We start from the raw sequence: 18,353 nt of genomic DNA, 5'->3' as shown, positions 1-18,353 counted from the left end.
CTGCGCTGCCAAATTTCAACGTCACCGTTAGGGAAAGCCAACTTTGGGGGCACTTTTCCAACACGACGTTCAATATATCGGGAGTCGCTGCTATTTCTGTTCGATGTAAGTGTAATTTTTGCTACATATACTCATTGTAACTACACCTTGTCCAGAAATTGTTCGATATATAGAATAATTCGATGTAAACGGGTTCGATAGAGTCGGGTTCGACTGTAATAACATGCATAGAAGAGTGCATAGATGAGTATGGCATGGTTTCATATCAAAATTCAGTCGGTTTATCCGTTCAGGACTATTTAGATGTGCTTAGTTGCTACCTTCACTCGATGTATGCAGCATGGAATGAGGAAATATTAATTCAAAAGCAGGGGGTTTGCATCGGTTCATATTTGGCGCCTATATTGATTGACATTTTTCTAGCTTGCCATAACAAAAACCTGTCGCGTACCTTGTTGGAGAGTACAGGGTGGTTGAAGTTGTCAGGTACGTTGATGGCTATCTAGTCCTTTTTAAACCAGACACACATTCTACAGTAGGTAAGCTTTACGAAGTTCTTTTCGGCAGGCCTTAGCCCACTTACTCCCACGATTGAAGAGCAACTCATAACGTGCTGTGTTTCTTATATATTCAGCTCGAGTTCATGGAACAGCACACGTGTTAGGAGTATTAGGAGTTAAAATATGTCGATTAACGGACCCGTACTGTAAGCCAGCTGTCGGATGCTCTATGAATTATTATAAAGCACCAGTGGGTTGCATAGAAAGTGTTGTTTATGAGCTCCCACTGTCCTGTGGGAAAAAATACATCAGACAGACAAGAAGGTGTCTTAATGACCTATTACGGGAACATAGCCTAAACGTGAAAAATAAGCAATATGGTCATCTGTCAACTCACTGTCAGGAATGCGGGTGTACACAGGTGTATAGATCCTGCCGGGTTCTTGCGAAGCACAAAGATAAAGATGTGCGAGAGATTATTGAGGCTCAGGCTATCTGTAGGAATAGTGATACGTGTGTTAGTGCCCCTTCGGTCGACTTGTTAGATAAGGAGATGGCTTTTTTGGATGGTTAAGATTTGGATGAGGTGGCGCCACTGTGCATGGATTAAATAGGTGTGTGGTTCCTGAAAATCAAGCTGTTGAAGTTAACGCATTGTGGTGTCGTCTCCCTTCTGTCCTTGTTTGCTGGCACTAAATATGCTTTCCAAGTCAGTTTACCAACACGCCCAACAAAAGGCAATGCAAACTGGCAACGTTGTGCAAAAGCATTGCAGGTGAGAAGAAGCAATCAGTTGCTGTGGTAAAAAGCACACCACTGTTTTAACAAAATGTTCTTCTGTCATTTACCAGATTGCGGTTGGTCCTACGTTGGCCAGACAGCCTGGTGCATCAATTGAGTGCATGCGTGAGCACAGCAATCTGGTCCCAACTGGTACAGAAAGGAACTTGCAAGAAGTGTGGCTGCAGCCCAGACTTCGTGATGGTCGAGTATTGGGAGAGAGTGTGGCAGAGTGTAAAAAGGGACATGCGAAGCTTTCTACATCACAAAGTTGGGCACACAATTACGTGTAATTCAAGATCGCAGGGAGAGGCCTTCGTACTGCAGTGGACATAAAATGGGCTGATGATGAACCGTCGGACCACCTCACTAATAAGGAACTTGAATTTTGATCGCTAAAGATACCATGCTAAGCACTCTACCACTTGTTTATGAATGCATGGCACCAACCGACAGAATTTAATAATAAACTTCCGTCGTAAGTCCAGTGTTCCCCTGTGCATTTCTTTTTTCTAAGTGCTCGCATCTCTGCCTGCTCGAACTATCATTCTGTCATGGTGAACGTCGCGTCATGGTGGACCCGGACAGTCTTTGGCACTGTGCACAGAAACGCCGGCTGCTGCAGCACCCACATATCTGGAGCAGAGTCATGCAAAATTGATACGGGAGATGTCCCCCGATTTTGGGACATGTCGGATTTTACAATGTATTTGAGCAGTCTCAGTGAGGACAATGCACTATATGACACGAGATTATACAGGTCCCTTTTCATGCAACAACCCTAGTGAAACGTGTAACATTTTGAGCGGTTTTGGTTTCAGAGTCCTGCACAGTATTCATCATCATCATCAACCTATTTTAAATCCACTGCAAGACGAAGGCCTATCCCTAGGATCTCCAATTACCCCTGTCCTGTGCCAATCGATTCCAACTAGCGCCCACGAATTTCCTATTTCATTGCTCCACCTTGTCTTCTGCCAACCACTGCGTTTCCCTTCTCTTGGTACCAATTCTGTAACCCTCATGGTCCACCGGTTACCTAACCTACATATTACATGACCTACCCAGCTCCATTTCTTTCTCTTAACGTCAATAAGAATTTTGGCTGTCCCTGTTTGCTCTCTGATCCACACCGCTCTCTTCCCATCTCTTAATACCGATAAGCCTAACATTCTTCGTTCCATCGCTTTTTGTGTGGTCCTTAACTTGTTTTCGAGCTTCTTTGTCAGTCTCCAAAGTTTCTGCCCCATATGTCAGCACCTGTAGAATGCATTGATTGTACACCTTTTCTTTTTATGATAATGGTAAGCTTCTAGTCAGGATCTGAGATTGTCTGCCAAATGCACTCCAACCCATTTTTATTCTTCTGTAAATTTCCTTTCAGGGAACAGGGATCAGGGAACCCTGATCATGAACATACTCCTTCAGACCCTAGAGGCTGACTGGCGACCCAGAATTCTTGTTCCCTTGCCTGGCTATTGATCATTATCTTTGTCGTCTTCAACCCCATTTTTATCTCTTTCTGTTAAGGTCCTCAATCATTTGTTGTAACTCGTTCCCAGAGTTGCTGGACAAGACAATGTCATCTGCAAATTGAAGGTTGCCTAGACATTTGCCATTGATACTTACTCCTAAGTCTTCCCAGTTTAACAGCTTGAATACTTCTTCCAGGCAGGCAGTGAATTGCATTGGAGAGATTGTGTCTCCTTGTCTGACCCCTTTCTTTACAGGTATCTTCCTACTTGTGAAGAATTCGGGCAGCTGTGGAATCTTTGTAGATGTTTTCCAAGATATTTACATAAGCCTCCTGTACTCCTTGTTTGCGTAATGTGCTTCTTCTGTCGTATACCAGATTGCGGGGTATTAGCAGAGTATTAGCTTATAGCTTAAACCGAAGCTCACAACTCACAACGTTTTTGTGCGAAACTATGCATTATAGGCAAAACTTATTTTGGTCATATTACATGACACCTGAATTATGTGATGTTTAAGCATGGTCCCGAGAAAGTTGTATTTCATTTCATTCATTTTCTCTCGGGGCACACCCACATTTTAGCAGCATAGTAGGGTTGCAACAAGTTGTTAACAAGGGCTTTTTGAATTCGTTGGCATTGATGATTAAAACAACAAAGTGGGAAAGTGGTTCTACTCGCCACTTGTTGTAGGAATGAAGGAATTGAAATGAAGGTTAGTGCGGCAACATGGCATGTCAACCTTGAACTGATGAGTGTTTCTTTTTAAGAAGAGTTGCTTAAACTTTTTTGAGAGAGTTGCTTTGCGTCAAAGTGGCACGTTAGGCAAATTAAGATTGAATTTCATTGAAGTGACATTTGCTGTATGTGAGTAGTGAGATAAAATAAAATGTGCTGCATGGTTCTAAATGGCTTCTATGCTGATGTTAAGTCAACTAACATGAGGATTCCAAATGGAAGATGCATATTCAAGCTTGGGCCTAACTAGTATTTTATAAAGCAAGAGCTTTAATTTGGTGGGAGCTAAACTAAAATTACATTCGATATAACCAAGAGTACAACTAGCATTACTAGTTATGTGATCAACATGAGCTTGCCAGGAAAGGTTCTGAGGAACATAAGTACCAAAGTATTTGTAAGTGGAAACCTGAGTTAGGGGAATGTTAAGAGAATAAGTACAGGGGGTGTCGTGAGAAGTATGGCGAGTAACTCTCATTGCCTTACATTAGTGTGAGAGGGTACAGAGTAATTAATATTCAGTATAATTAACCAAGTCTCGCACCATGCATTTATATTACTTAGGTCCGACTGAAGTATTAAATAGTCATTAGCAGTTAACATTTCAAGATAAGTAATGCAATCATCTATGAACAGTTTTATGGACGAACAAATGTTGTCAGGAAGGTAATTAATGTTAACAGAAAGAGCAAGGGTCCTAGAACTGACTCCTGTGGTACTCCGGATGTCACAGGACAAGGAGCAGAGTTGTGGTCGTTAACTGTTACGAACTGCGTGCGCCCAAACAAGAAGCACTCTACCCATTTTAGTATGTTGGGGTCTAAATTAAGCGCGCATAGTTTAAACAGTAGTAATTCATGACAGGGTGCAGCGGTGGCATAGAGGTAGAACATCCGCCTCGCGTGCAAGAGGACCGCGGTTCGAATCCCGGTGCCGAGCAATTTTCCACCGGATAAAAGAAAGAAGATATCTGCGGGTTGATAAAATTGCATAAACAGGCCTGGAGTGTGGCCTGATCCCGGTAACCAGAACCGGTAACGCACTCCCTCACCAGAGCAGGATTGGCCACCCTGGTGCAGTACTTGGCCACAACCTCCTATATGAACACAACAATCAAACCCTGGCCCTCAGTCCCCAACAGCTGCAAAGCAACTGACCACGGCGGCGTCAGACCTGCGACGCTGCAGAGGGTGCTAAGAATCCCTGGCTCCGGACAGGCCGCCATTGGAATATGAATATGAAGTCAAAAGAAAATACAGTATACTGATGGGCGACTTCAATGCCAAGGTAGGCAAGAAGCAGGCTGGAGACAAGGCAGTGGGGGAATATGGCATAGGCACTAGGAATAGCAGAGGAGAGCTATTAGTAGAGTTTGCAGAACAGAATAATATGCGGATAATGAATACCTTCTTCCGCAAGCGAGATAAACGAAAGTGGACGTGGAGGAGCCCGAACGGCGAGACTAGAAATGAAATAGACTTCACACTCTGCGCTAACCCTGGCATCATACAAGATGTGGACGTGCTCAGCAAGGTATGCTGCAGTGACCATAGGATGGTAAGAACTCGAATTAGCCTAGACCTGAGGAGGGAACGGAAGAAACTGGTACATAAGAAGTCGATCAATGAGTTAGCGGTAAGAGGGAAAATAGAGGAATTCCAGATCAAGATACAGAACAGGTATTCGGCTTTAACTCAGGAAGAGGACCTTAGTGTTGAAGCAATGAACGGCAATCTTGTGGGCATCATTAAGGAGTGTGCAATAGAAGTCGGTGGTAACTCCGTTAGACAGGATACCAGTAAGCTATCGCAGGAGACGAAAGATCTGATCAAGAAAAGCCAATGTATGAAAGCCTCTAACCCTACAGCTAGAATAGAACTGGCATAACTTTCTAAGTTAATCAACATGCGTAAGACAGCTGACATAAGGAAGTATAATATGGACAGAATTGAACATGCTCTCAGGAACGGAGGAAGCCTAAAAGCAGTGAAGAAGAAACTAGCAATTGGCAAGAATCAGATGTATGCGTTAAGAGACAAAGCCGGCAATATCATTACTAATATGGATGAGATAGTTCAAGTGGCTGAGGAGTTCTATAGAGATTTATACAGTACCAGTGGCACCCACGACGATAATGGAAGAGAGAATAGTCTAGAGGAATTCGAAATCCCACAGGTAACAACGGCAGAAGTAAAGGAAGCCTTGGGAGCTATGCAAAGGGGGAAGGCAGCTGGGGAGGATCAGGTAATTGAAGGATGGTGGGCAGATTGTTCCAGAGAAACTGGCCACCCTGTATACGCAATGCCTCATGACTTTGAGCATACCGGAATCTTGGAAAAACGCTAACATAATCCTAATCCATGAGAAAGGGGACGCCAAAGACTTGAAAAATTATAGACCGATCAGTTTACTGTCCGTTGCCTACAAAGTATTTACTAAGGTAATTGCAAATAGAATCAGGAACACCTTAGACTTCCGTCAACCAAAGGACCAGGCAGGATTCCGTAAAGGTTACTCAACAATAGACCATATTCACACTATCAATCAAGCGATAGAAAAATGTGCGGAATATAACACACCTTTATATATAGCTTTCATTGATTACGAGAAAGCGTTTGATTCAGTCGAAACCTCAGCAGTCATGGAGGCATTGCGTAATCAGGGTGTAGATGAGCCGTATGTAAAAATACTGAAAGATATCTATAGCGGCTCCACAGCCACCGTAGTCCTCCATAAAGAAAGGCGTCAGGCAGGGAGATATGATCTCTCCGATGCTATTCACAGCGTGTTTACAGGAGGTATTCAGAGACCTGGATTGGGAAGAATTGGGGATAAGAGTTAATGGAGAATACCTTAGTAACTTGCGATTCGCTGATGATATTGCCTTGCTTAGTAACTCAGGGGACCAATTGCAATGCATGCTCACTGACCTGGAGAAGCAAAGCAGAAGAGTGGGTTTAAAAATTAATCTGCAGAAAACTAAAGTAATGTTTAACAGTCTCGGAAGGGAACAGCAGTTTACAATAGGTAGTGAGGCACTGGACGTGGTAAGGGAATACATATACTTAGGACAGGTAGTGACTGCGGATCCGGATCATGAGACTGAAATAATCAGAAGAATAAGAATGGGCTGGGGTGCGTTTGGCAGGCATTCTCAGATCATGAACAGCAGGTTGCCATTATCCCTCAAAAGAAAAGTTTATAACAGCTGTGTCTGACCAGTACTCACGTACCGGGCAGAAACCTGGAGGCTTACGAAAAGGGTTCTACTTAAATTGAGGACGATGCAACGAGCTATGGAAAGAAGAAAGATTGGTATAACGTTAAGGGATAAGAAACGAGCAGATTGGGTGAGGGAACAAACGCGAGTTAATGATATCTTAGTTGAAATCAAGAAAAAGAAATGGGCATGGGCAGGACACGTAATGAGGAGGGAAGATAAGCGATGGTCATTAAGAGTTACGGAATAGATTCCAAGGGAAAGAAAGCGTAGCAGAGGGCGGCAGAAAGTTAGGTGGGTGGACGAAATTAAGAAGTTTGCAGGGACAACATGGCCACAATTAGTACATGACCGGGGTAGTTGGAGAAGTATGGGAGAGGCCTTTGCCCTGCAGTGGGTATAACCAGGCTATGATGATGATGATGAGGGCTCAGTAAGTTAGGAGGACGAAAGAAGCTAAAAAGCGTGCTAAAAAGCTAAAAAGCGGGCACATCCTGTGCTACCGGGGCTTAGCGTAGAGACGAGAACTAGGAGTCGGCTTCCTGATTAATAAGGAGATAGCTGGTAACATACAGGAATTCTATAGCATTAACGAAAGGGTGGAAGTCTTGTTGTGAAACTTAATAAGAGGTACAAATTGAAGGTCGTACAGGTCTATGCCCCTACATCCAGTTATGATGACCAGGAAGTTGAAAGCTTCTATGAAGACGTGGAATCGGCGATGAGTAAAGTCAAAACAAAATACACTATACTGATGGGCGACTTCTATGCAAGGGCAGGCAAGAAGCCGGCTGGAGACAAGTAAGTGGGGGAATATGGCATAGGCTCTTGGAATAGCAGGGGAGAGTTATTAGTAGAGTTTGCAGAACAGAATAATATGCGAATAATGAATACCTTCTTCCGCAAGCGGGATAACCGAAAGTGGACGTGGAGGAGCCCGAATGGCGAGACTAGAAATGAAATAGACTTCACACTCTGCGCTAACCCTGGCATCATACAAGATGTGGACGTGCTCAGCAAGGTATGCTGCAGTGACCATAGGATGGTAAGAACTCGAATTAACCTAGACCTGAGGAGGGAACGGAAGAAACTGGTACATAAGAAGTCGATCAATGAGTTAGCGGTAAGAGGGAAAATAGAGGAATTCCAGATCAAGATACAGAACAGGTATTCGGCTTTAACTCAGGAAGAGGACCTTAGTGTTGAAGCAATGAACGGCAATCTTGTGGGCATCATTAAGGAGTGTGCAATAGAAGTCAGTGGTAACTCCGTTAGACAGGAAGCCAGTAAGCTATCGCAGGAGACGAAAGATCTGATCAAGAAACGACAATGTATGAAAGCCTCTAACCCTTCAGCTCGAATAGAACTGGCAGAACTTTCCAAGTGAATTAACAAGCGTAGGACAGCTGACATAAGGAAGTATAACATGGATAGAATTGAACATGCTTATTGTTCTATTTTGTATTTTTGCGATTGTATGTGTTTCATTTAGTTAGCTTGCTCTTCTTTAATACATCTCTACATTGTTATTATTAACCGAGGGTCCCATTGCAGTCTTTGACTTTGGGACCCTCGTCTGTACATTGTCTCTTACATATTCATTGTATTTAAAGAATAATAAACTGAACTGAACTCAGGAATGGAGGAAGCCTAAAGGCAGTGAAGAAGAAACTAGGAATAGGCAAGAATCAGATGTATGCGTTAAGAGACAAAGCTGGCAATATCATTACTAATATGGATGAGATTGTTCAAGTGGCTGAGGAGTTCTATAGAGGTTTATACAGTACCAGTGGCACCCACGACAATAATGGAAGAGAGAATAGTCTAGCTGAATTTGAAATCATACAAGTAACGCCGGAAGAAGTAAAGAAAGCCTTGGGAGCTATGCAAAGGGGGAAGGCAGCTGGGGAGGATCAGGTAACAGAAGATTTGTTGAAGGATGGTGGGCAGATTGTTCTAGAAAAACTGGCCACCCTGTATACGTAATGCCTCATGACTTCGAGCGTACCTGAATCTCGGAAAAACGCTAACATAATCCTAAACCATAAGAAAGGGGACGCCAAAGACTTGAAAAATTATAGACCGATCAGCTTACTGTACGTTGCCTACAAAGTATTTACTAAGGTAAGGTACTAAGGTAAGTATTTACTAAGCTACCTCTTCCCACACAAACGTTTTGATTTGTGTGAAAAGCGGCAAGTGGTTGAGGACAACTGCCAGCCCTGCAAGGGCTCGCTGCGCTGGTAAGGACAACGGGTCAAAACTCATTGCTTCCGCCAATTCATCACTACTCTGACACAGCGTTACAACTTCGGCCACAGTGAGAGGGGACTTCAAGAAAAGCATCTGAAAGAGATTGTTGATACCCTTCATTAAGTGCCAAGTTTAGCGGCCTCAGTCATTGAAGCGTTGACACGCTTGCAAAAGTCGATGATGTCCTCAATATAACTCGTAAATGTCTCACCGGGATGTTGCGCCTGAGCAGACAAACGTTGTTCAGCGTGCAACTTCTGGACAGCAGGGTGGCCGAAAACGTCAAGCAAGAACACCTTGAAAGCAAACCAAGTCTGAAAATCCCTTTCATGCTTTACAAGCTTGCCACATCACAGAGGTAAAAGATGACGTTATTCAACTTCGTGGGTGGCGTGTCCACAATGCCTGCATCCTGGAACTCCAAACCCTCACCGCCACCAGTTGAAGAGAGGTTTATTGTACATGGGCCATGGATCCAGAAAGGTCAGCAACAAAAAGCACTGTTTCAGGTCGAGCACTGTCTCGTGCACTGCGTTGATGATCCTGCTTGCACCTGGGCTGTCCTCCCTCCTTCATTACAGTTTTAACAGTACAGTATTTTAAAAGAAGTTCTTTATATCTGGAAGTAGTTTCAATAAACAGGGTAAGAAAATCGCAAATGCACTGAAATGTGGTCGTTCTAATGAATAGATCGTTATAAGTGGGTTCAACAGTACATTGGGTTCTAGAGAAACAGTACATTGGGTTCTAGAGAATGATAAACGTAAGTCAGAAAAGACAGCAGGAAGCATTGATGCAATCGTCTTGTACCAATGGAGAAGAAGCTACATCCATTACTGGAAACATCAACACGATCGTTGTTGGCAGTGCACGTCGCTATGCGGGCTCACTTCATCGGCACTGAACGTTTTCGTGTACCAAACATGTATTGTGTCTTGAACTTTGTTGCACTCATTATGTCTAACTTCACAGAAATCACATCAATCACATACGCATATCAAATGATAGTAAACATGGCAAAAAACAGAACGATAAAGTGGTGCAGCATGCAATGGCAAAAATGCTGACAAGTGAAACGGAGTGCTCAGAGAGTGCCAGTAACAAAGCAAGCAAACAGCCGCAGCAGACGGCGCACAGAGCAGTCGTTGCCGGGAACCACCGTGTCATCCCGCACAGCAGCTCGAGGAGTGTGCGCTCAGTCAGAAGTGAGCCAACACGTGAAAGCCTAGCCGTGATGCATAAACAGCCTTAAGAAAACGCTTTTGAATGCGAATCCCCGCAGTGTAGTTAATAAGTATGTCAACTTCAGTTGCCTCGTAGAATGTAATAATCTGTCAGTAATATGTGTCACTGAAACTTGGCTTCACAAATCTATTTCTGAAAAGGAATTCATGCCCCTTGGTTACTCGTTCTTTAGAAATGATGGGCCTTCTGGTCGTGGTGGTGGTGTTGCGCTTTTTATCAAAAAACAGCATTGAGTACGCGACGCTGCCTGACGTCCCTGAAACAGTCTGTCTGGTGCAAGATTAAGGTATGCTGTTTGTTTGTAGGAATTGGTGCTGTATATCGACCACCAAATGACGGTGGCAAATGCATACTGGCTATCACTGATTATATCCTAATACGCACACATCGCGACAGTAAACTGATCATATGTGGGGATTTTAACGTGCCTCACATTAACTGGAATTCCTTCATTACAGCAGGCCACGACAATGTTCTCTGTAATGCCCTCATTGACTTCACTTTCTCACTTGATTTAACTCAAGTTATTTATAGCGCCACTAGAGGTTGTTCAATTCTGGGTCTTGTATTCTTTACAGGCGATTAGATAATGAAAACCCCAAGTGTGAAGTTGTAGAGGGTCTTTTCGATCATAATGCAGTCTTTATGAATTTTCCTGTTGCCTATGAACCTATGAAACTAGAATACAAAGTTGTTTTTGATTTTCCATGTGCCAACGAGTTTGGTGTACTTTCTATGTTAGCGAACTCCTATGATGATTTTCTGCTTTCCAGTAACATCTGCGGCATGGACGTGTTAGTGGAACACTTTCATGCGATTGCGTCTGAATGTATATCGAAATTCGTGCCCATCAAGTGTGTAAAATGTAATCCTAAACACCTAGGTACACAGAAAGATACTTCAGCATATTCGCCGCATAATGCGACCATGTCGCTGATGCAGGTCCAAACCAAACCAGGATTTGCATGCTAAAGAAAATGCTCAAAAGTAAAATGCATGAATCTAGAGAGTTATATTACAATGGTACTTTGTCAACGTTCATAAGGGAAAGTCCGACCAAATTTTGAAAGACGATTAATCCACCTTCTACCACTCTGCACCTTTCTTACAGGCTCCTATGCTGATAAATTACTTGGCTGGATTACAGATTATTTGCACCTTAGGACTCAGTTTGTCAGCCAGCAGTCATCACCGGTTCCCATTGCTTCGGGTGTCCCACAGGATTCTATTTTGGGACCCCTCTTGGTTAGAATTTATATCAATGATGTCATACAAGTTGTTGCTAACACTCGAGTTAAGCTTCATCTGTATGCTGATGACTGAGTTTTGTATTCTAATGTCTGTAGTGACCAGGTTTTACTAAATGATGTGTTTTTTTGGCAAATGGTGATTAACTTCAAGAAAATGGTGACAATGCCATTCACTAATAAGCGACAACCCTCGCAATTTAAGTATGGCAATGCAGGACACGCACTAGAAAGAGACCAGGAATTTAAGTACCTTGGTATTGCATTCTCTTCTAAATACTTAGGCAGCACAAACATCTTGAGCTTAATTTGATCATATGTTTCTTAAGGAGAACTTTAAAGGGCATGACCAGAGAATGCAAGCTAACAGCCTATAAATCGCTGGTCAGGCCTCTTCTTGAATACGCATCGTTGTGTGGTCACCTCATCTTGTACATGACAAAGATAAACTCGGGTCCATCCAGAGGAAAGCTATCAGATCTATTTTTGATCGTTACTACTGCAACTTTGCTCCTTCAGAGCATCACCATGTCTTATCAACGAATTGCTTAGAACATCGATGAACATGTGATCGGCTTATCATGTTACATAATATTGTGCATAATTCCACTCGTACAGCTGCCCCTATTTCTTTCGCTGGTTATTCTACACCTGTGACCCGGTTTGAACCTATGAACATAGTGCCATTCTGGTCTTTTCGTGACTGTCATAAATATTCTGTTTTCCCATGCGCAGTTGACACTTGGAATAAACTTGATAGTTCTTTGCAACATCTTCCACATGCACAGTTTGTAAAGCAAGTGTTTAAATCTGTCTTCATGTTTTCTTTTTCTTGTTTTATGTAACCATTACTGCAATGTCTTAAACCTGAGACAGCAGTATCTGTAAATAAATTAAAAAGAAAGACTATGCAGTTTCCCAAAAATAGACTTTCTCACAATTCTTTTTCAGGTTTGGTGCCCACCCTTAAAAAGTGTCTTTTGCTACCTAAGTACCACAATCCTGGATGTGTATGGCTACTACTGGTTGATTAAAACCACAAAGCAGTGTGCACCACAGAACTCCCCCGGTGCCCATGGCAATATCTGACTGGCCTCGTGTGGAAGTGCGTTGCTGGCAAGGTCAGCCCTTGCATGACGCAGCAGCAGCAAAAGACAGTACCTCGTTGAGAGGCAGACGTGCTTGTGCAGCGATTTCCTGGAAGGAGAGGCAGCTGCCTGGCCGCTGGAAGGACATCTCCATAAGGCACAGCAGGCACATCTTCTGGCGCAGGGACAGCTCACAGGCCGCAAGGTCCGACTATGGCCACAAGAGTGAGCGACACACTTGAGAGCCACTCTTGACATGGCAGGGAAAGCATGCGGCCATGCTACTAAGGCATCAAAAACAAACAAGGAAAACTTGCCAACACATCCTCTCAACTGCAAAAACTTTCTCAGGGCAACCAAGGGAATGCAGCAGCAGCATCTTTTCCTTGGAATGAGCAACTCTTTCGGCTGCACAGTTTGGCCCTCGTGCACAAGTCGATACAGCATAGACCACTTATAATTAGGTGTGTGCGAATTTTCCAATACGAATTGAATATGAATACCTACTTAGCATCGATATCACATAATGATATGCACATGTATTTATTAGAAAGTTGGTTTATTTTAACATGTTAGAACGTTGCAACTACATTGTACTGGTAAAAAAGTAAACTAGTAAGCAGTTATACTAAAAGAGTGTGTATTTGGCTCATGTTAGCTTTGGAAGATTTAGGAATTTATGCTAGTTGTCCGCTCTCGCCAACCTGTGCCTAATTATACCTATCAATTTCCCATAAGCTCAGAGGCCCTGTACCAGTTGTCACTCATCGCATTTGCTGTCAAGCAATAAGCTCAGGATTGGGGGTGGAACCTGCAAAAGAGTGCGCCCTTGCTCTTCACAAACCCGTGCTCCTTGCTGCTGAGAGAAGGGAATAGGTTTGGGCATGTTGGTTATTCATCGTAAGGCAAGTAACATAGTGCAGTAAGGACGAGGGACAAATTGAGATAGGGCAAGTGCTAATACACACCCATCCGAATCCGCCGAGAAGATGAAGGTACACTGCCATATGCAGACTATGTCAAGAATTTACGATCTTTCTTTGATGAGGCCACTGATGGCCAACTGACACAATCATCTCTTGCCCGTGCGATCTCGGTAGCTTCTATAATGTGAACATAATGCACAGTACAAAGGTGTTTTTGCTTTTCGACCTCATCGAAATGAGGCCGCCACGGCCAGGATTTGATCTCGCAATCTCGGGCTTAGCAGCAAAACACCAAAGTCAGTAGGCCACCACGGCAGGTTCTTCACAAATCCTAGGTTGTTTTAAATGCTAATATTTTTTTGCAAACATCATCCACAACTTTTTCATTAACATCTTATTGATCAGTTAAATTTATAGATTTAGCTAATTAAACACATTCGAGCACAATGAACGAGAAATATTCACAGTGACCACCATGAACAACACTTCCCAAGTTACAGTAAACGCCGTTCACATAGTTCCCTCAGGTAATTTTTAATTCTTGGCAATCTTCAGTTAAGATAGCAGAATACCGAAGAATAAATGGGAAGCAACATGTACAGGTTATTGCACATTTGCCTGTAATTCACATTACTTGCCGAGAAAAGGCTTCCAGATATTTTTGAAAATAATCAAGGGATAAAAATATTTACTGGCTTTCCAGTCAGCGTCATTGACCAATATTTTGAATAAGCTTGATTATTAGGGCTTATTCGGGGTTATGCCACAGGCTCCATAAAGCCAGTGCAAAACAGCAGCAGACATTTCATTCGCCGCACAATGGTTTATTAAAATTTTTGGACTTGATTTGCTCAAGTCATGTCATGAACATCGTTGGCACGAATGAAATTTCGGAGGTTTATAGTTTTGCCAAACATTTATAGATTACTAAATTTGGCCAATATGGTTGACTAAATATGGTACTTTACATCCTTGGCTTGCATTCTGCAGCAGTAAGAGCCTGATCTTGCGTAATGTGGCCAGGCAGAAAATAGTGTAGCCTGAATTGCAAATTTGAGTGACGATTGCGGGTACCATTGGATATTTCTGACCAAGAAGTTTCATGAAAGCAAGTAGTTAGTTTGTCGGCGTGCCGCACTATCAACCCGGCAACCAAACGTGGTGTGCTTTTGAAATCGATTTATATTGTCCCACTCATGGCGTTCGCCCATTAATCAAGGCAGATGTACCAATAAGGTGCAAAATCGAGTACTAGAATGTATAACAAAACAGATGTGCTACACATTGAGCAGACTGTACGACCTTATTCATTCAATGGGGCTTTACTTCCTGACTGCCCCATAAAATGAGGACCAGTTCAACTCATCTTTAACTGCTCCGCATACTATATGCAAAGGCTCGACTTTTATAAAGCATTCATAATGCACTGTATGGCATAAAACCGTTTTCATTTTCATGTTGCCTGGTTACAATTATGCCGCCAAACATACCCACACTCCAAAGACACCAATGCAGAAACGGATTGCTTAGGCTTGAATTGCAGTGCTAAGCGCTAGCAAACGCATGTCTGTGGCTGTGCGGTTGCCACTGGACACGCACACGCTGCTAAATTTGGCAACTTTATTCAAAATTAGTGTTTTGGCACAGGCTGGCACAGCTCGATGGTTTGGTGCATGTTGGCGCAATTGGCACAGAACTTTCATCTCTGAAATAGCTGCTTACATAGGTCATTGTAATGTGTGCGACGTGTGTCTGGTAAAGATCGAGACCCGACCTCCTTAGGACTAGCGTCGGCCTAGGAGGAGATAGCACGTGGTGCGCTATAGTTGGTGCCGGGCCATCGGCGGACGACGCTTGAGGATGCGGGTGTGTAGGCTGGCACGGTGTAAAATCAACAGTTACTTGCACTAGAGTCAGTGCACAAGCTGTAAGACGAACCGCAGTCATCATCATCACTCTCGTCTGCTGTCCACTGTTCGCGAGTCTGAAGGAGATGCCGTCTGCTACGTCTAAACACCCGACCACCTTCTGTTTTCACGTTGTAGTACCACGGAGACGTTCTACCCATCACAATGTGTCCCTGAGCCTTACGATAGACCCTTTGTCCAAGGGTGACAAATGCTTTCCGCCGTTGTTCTGACGATGTTTTTTGACTGGCGTAGGCTGTACGTCGCCAAAATCGGGTACATTCGACCTGAAATGCCTGCCTTGAAGAAGTTCTCCAGGTGATCGGCCGTCCACAAGCGGTGTAGAGCGGTAGGCCAACAAGCCTAGCCAAAAGTCTTCACGTGAGTCTTCACTTTTCTTCAAGAGGCGTTTCACGATCTGTAACCCTTTCTCTGCCAAACTGTTGGACTGTGGGAAGCGCGGACTGGATGTGACATGAGCGAAGTTATATTTTCTTGCGAATTCTGCAAATTCATAACTTGAAAACTGCGGCCCGTTGTCGGTGCACACCTCCAGAGGTACGCCATACCTGGCAAACATTGCGCTAAGTGTGGAAATTGTTGCTCTTGCAGTGGTGTCCTGGAGCTTCTGGACTTCCGGGGAGTTTGAAAGCACGTCAAACGCTACGACGTACGAACTACCCCCCAAACGAAAAAATGTCCGCAACTCGAACCCATGCACATAATGGTGATTGGGCGCATGAGTAACGGTTCTTTCGGTCGCTTGTATGAAAACTTCCGACAAGTAGAGCAACTCTGAATCAGCAGGGATAAGTTGCTGCTGAGCCCAGACCAAAAACCAAACGTCGTGCTCTTTCTTTGCATTTCTGCAATCCTAGGTGCCCAGTATGAATTCGTCCTAAGATTTCATGTCGCATGCTTTTAGGTATGACCACTTTTGTTCCTTTCAGCAATATACCGTCCACGACGGAAAGCTCTGACGAAAATGGCTTGAGTTCACCCTGCAGGCTCTCACCGCTTGACAAATTGGAGATGAATGTGCTCAAGTAACCGTCACGCGCAGTTTCTTGCACCAGCTTCTGTTGCGTAGCGCCCGTGACCAAATAGCCCAGGACTTGCACTGCGTGCACTTCCACGTCGTCAGTGGCGCCAGCGATGTCCTCGTGACTAGCCAGAGCCAATTTTGACAGCATGTCGGCCAAGACAAGGTGTTTTCCTGGTACGTACTGCAAAACGAAATCATATTTCAGAAGTCTTAAAAAAAAACCTCTGAAGGCGGGGAGGCATGTCGCAGATCCCTTTTGCAGCAATAGATAGCAACGGTTTATGGTCAGTTTCAATAAAAACTTTGTGCCCGTACACGAAGTGGTGAAACTTCTCACAGCCGAACGAAATGCTGAGAGTCTCCTTTTCAATCTGCGCGTAACGCTGCTCAGCTTGTGTTAGCGCACGGGATGCATATGCCACTCGGTGCCACTTATCACCATCGTGACACTGCAAGAGCGCTGCACCCATGCCATCTTTTGATGCATCACGTGTTATTTTGGACTGACTTTGGGGATCAAAGATGGCGAGTACGGGTGTCATGGTTAAAATTTGAGTGATACCTTTCCACTCTTTTCTGTGGTTTTGAGTCCACTCAAATACTGCGTGTGTTTTGATAAGCGCTCGGAGAAGCGCAGTCCGCTTGGAAAGCCGTGGCACGTACTTTGCAAAGTAGTTGATTACACCGAGCATGCGCTGAACATCACATTTGGTTTTGGGTTCCGGCGTTTCAAGCAAGCTTTTGATAAGTGTTGGGTCTGGCGAGCTGCCGTCATGTCCAATGATATCACCCAGGAATTGTATTTCCATAACACCAAACCGGCATTTTTTCGCGTTGAACGTTAAGCCGGCTTTTTCGGCCGCTTTCAAGACCGCAATCAGTCTCTGGTTATGCTGCTGTTTGTTTGCTCCCCATACCAAAATATCGTCAATGTACACATGTACACCGGGAAGGCCCTCAAATACTTGAGTCATCGCCCTTTGAAAGATTTCAGGCGCTGAGGCGATGCTGAAAGGCAATCGGAGGTAACGGTACCTGCCAAAAAGAGTAGCAAAAGTGCCTATTTTCGATGTCTGCTCGTCAAGTGCAATCTGGTGGAAGCCGGAGTTTGCGTCCAAGCAACTAAATACAGTTGCACCGGCCAATTCCCCTTCCATATCCTCGCGCCTTGGGAGCTGGGAGTGTTCTCTTTTTATGTTCTCATTAATTTTCCGGGGTCCATGCAAATTCTAATTCTGCCGTCCTTTTTCTTGACGGTAACCAAAGGGCTTACCCAGTCCGTGGGGTCGTTCTCTTTTGCGATGATGGCCTCGCGCTCCAGTCTTCGCAGCTCTTCCTGAAGAGGGCCCCGCAGAGACAGGGGAATACGCCGCGCTGGTTGAACGACAGGAACCGCTGTTGGTTGCAGGACCATGCTGTATGGTTGCTTCAAGCAGCCTAATCCCTGGAAGAGGTGCTGGAAATTCGTCACTGCTTCGTAGTCTGTTGAGGCGCTTACAGTGGCCACTGTGCGTTGAAAAAGGCCCAAGGCTTCACTCGCTTCCAGTCCTAGTATGGCTTGACTGCAGTGTTTTACGATAAAGAACTGGACTGTGGCGGAAGTATTTCCTACCGTCACCTCCTGCGACGTTGCTCCAAAGTGTGTTATGACGCCTCCGTTGTAGGCTCGTAGTACCGAGGTAGCAGCAGTCAACGGTCCCCCCGCACGCATTTTCCGGTATGCCGAAAACGGCAGTAAGCTGGCCTGTGACCCGGTGTCTACCTTGAAGGAGTCCTTCTTGCCCTTGACCTCAGCTTCTACTATCCAGTCTTTCGCATTTCTGTTCCCAACATTAACTTCTAGGATTTCGAAGTTATCGTCAAAGTCGTCTTTGCTGACTTCAGCAATTTTGGACACTTCTCGACAGCACACTGCTAAATGATTGGGCAAGT

At 44.2% G+C, this 18,353-nt stretch overlaps 1 protein-coding gene across 2 annotated transcripts in view; it reads right to left on the bottom strand.

The window, feature by feature from the left end:
• Positions 1–18,353, bottom strand: part of LOC126529770 (26S proteasome non-ATPase regulatory subunit 13-like) — a 199,400-nt gene that overhangs the window by 28,413 nt on the left and 152,634 nt on the right. For both annotated transcript variants that reach the window (XM_055070023.2, XM_050177280.3), the window contains exon 10: positions 12,617–12,754. In XM_055070023.2, coding sequence (XP_054925998.1) covers positions 12,617–12,754 — 138 coding nt within the window. The remainder of the gene's footprint in view (positions 1–12,616; positions 12,755–18,353) is intronic.

Source organism: Dermacentor andersoni, chromosome 9, assembly GCF_023375885.2.
Source record: "Dermacentor andersoni chromosome 9, qqDerAnde1_hic_scaffold, whole genome shotgun sequence".
NCBI classification, from domain to species: domain Eukaryota; kingdom Metazoa; phylum Arthropoda; class Arachnida; order Ixodida; family Ixodidae; genus Dermacentor; species Dermacentor andersoni.
This window is presented reverse-complemented; position numbering and strand designations above follow the sequence as displayed.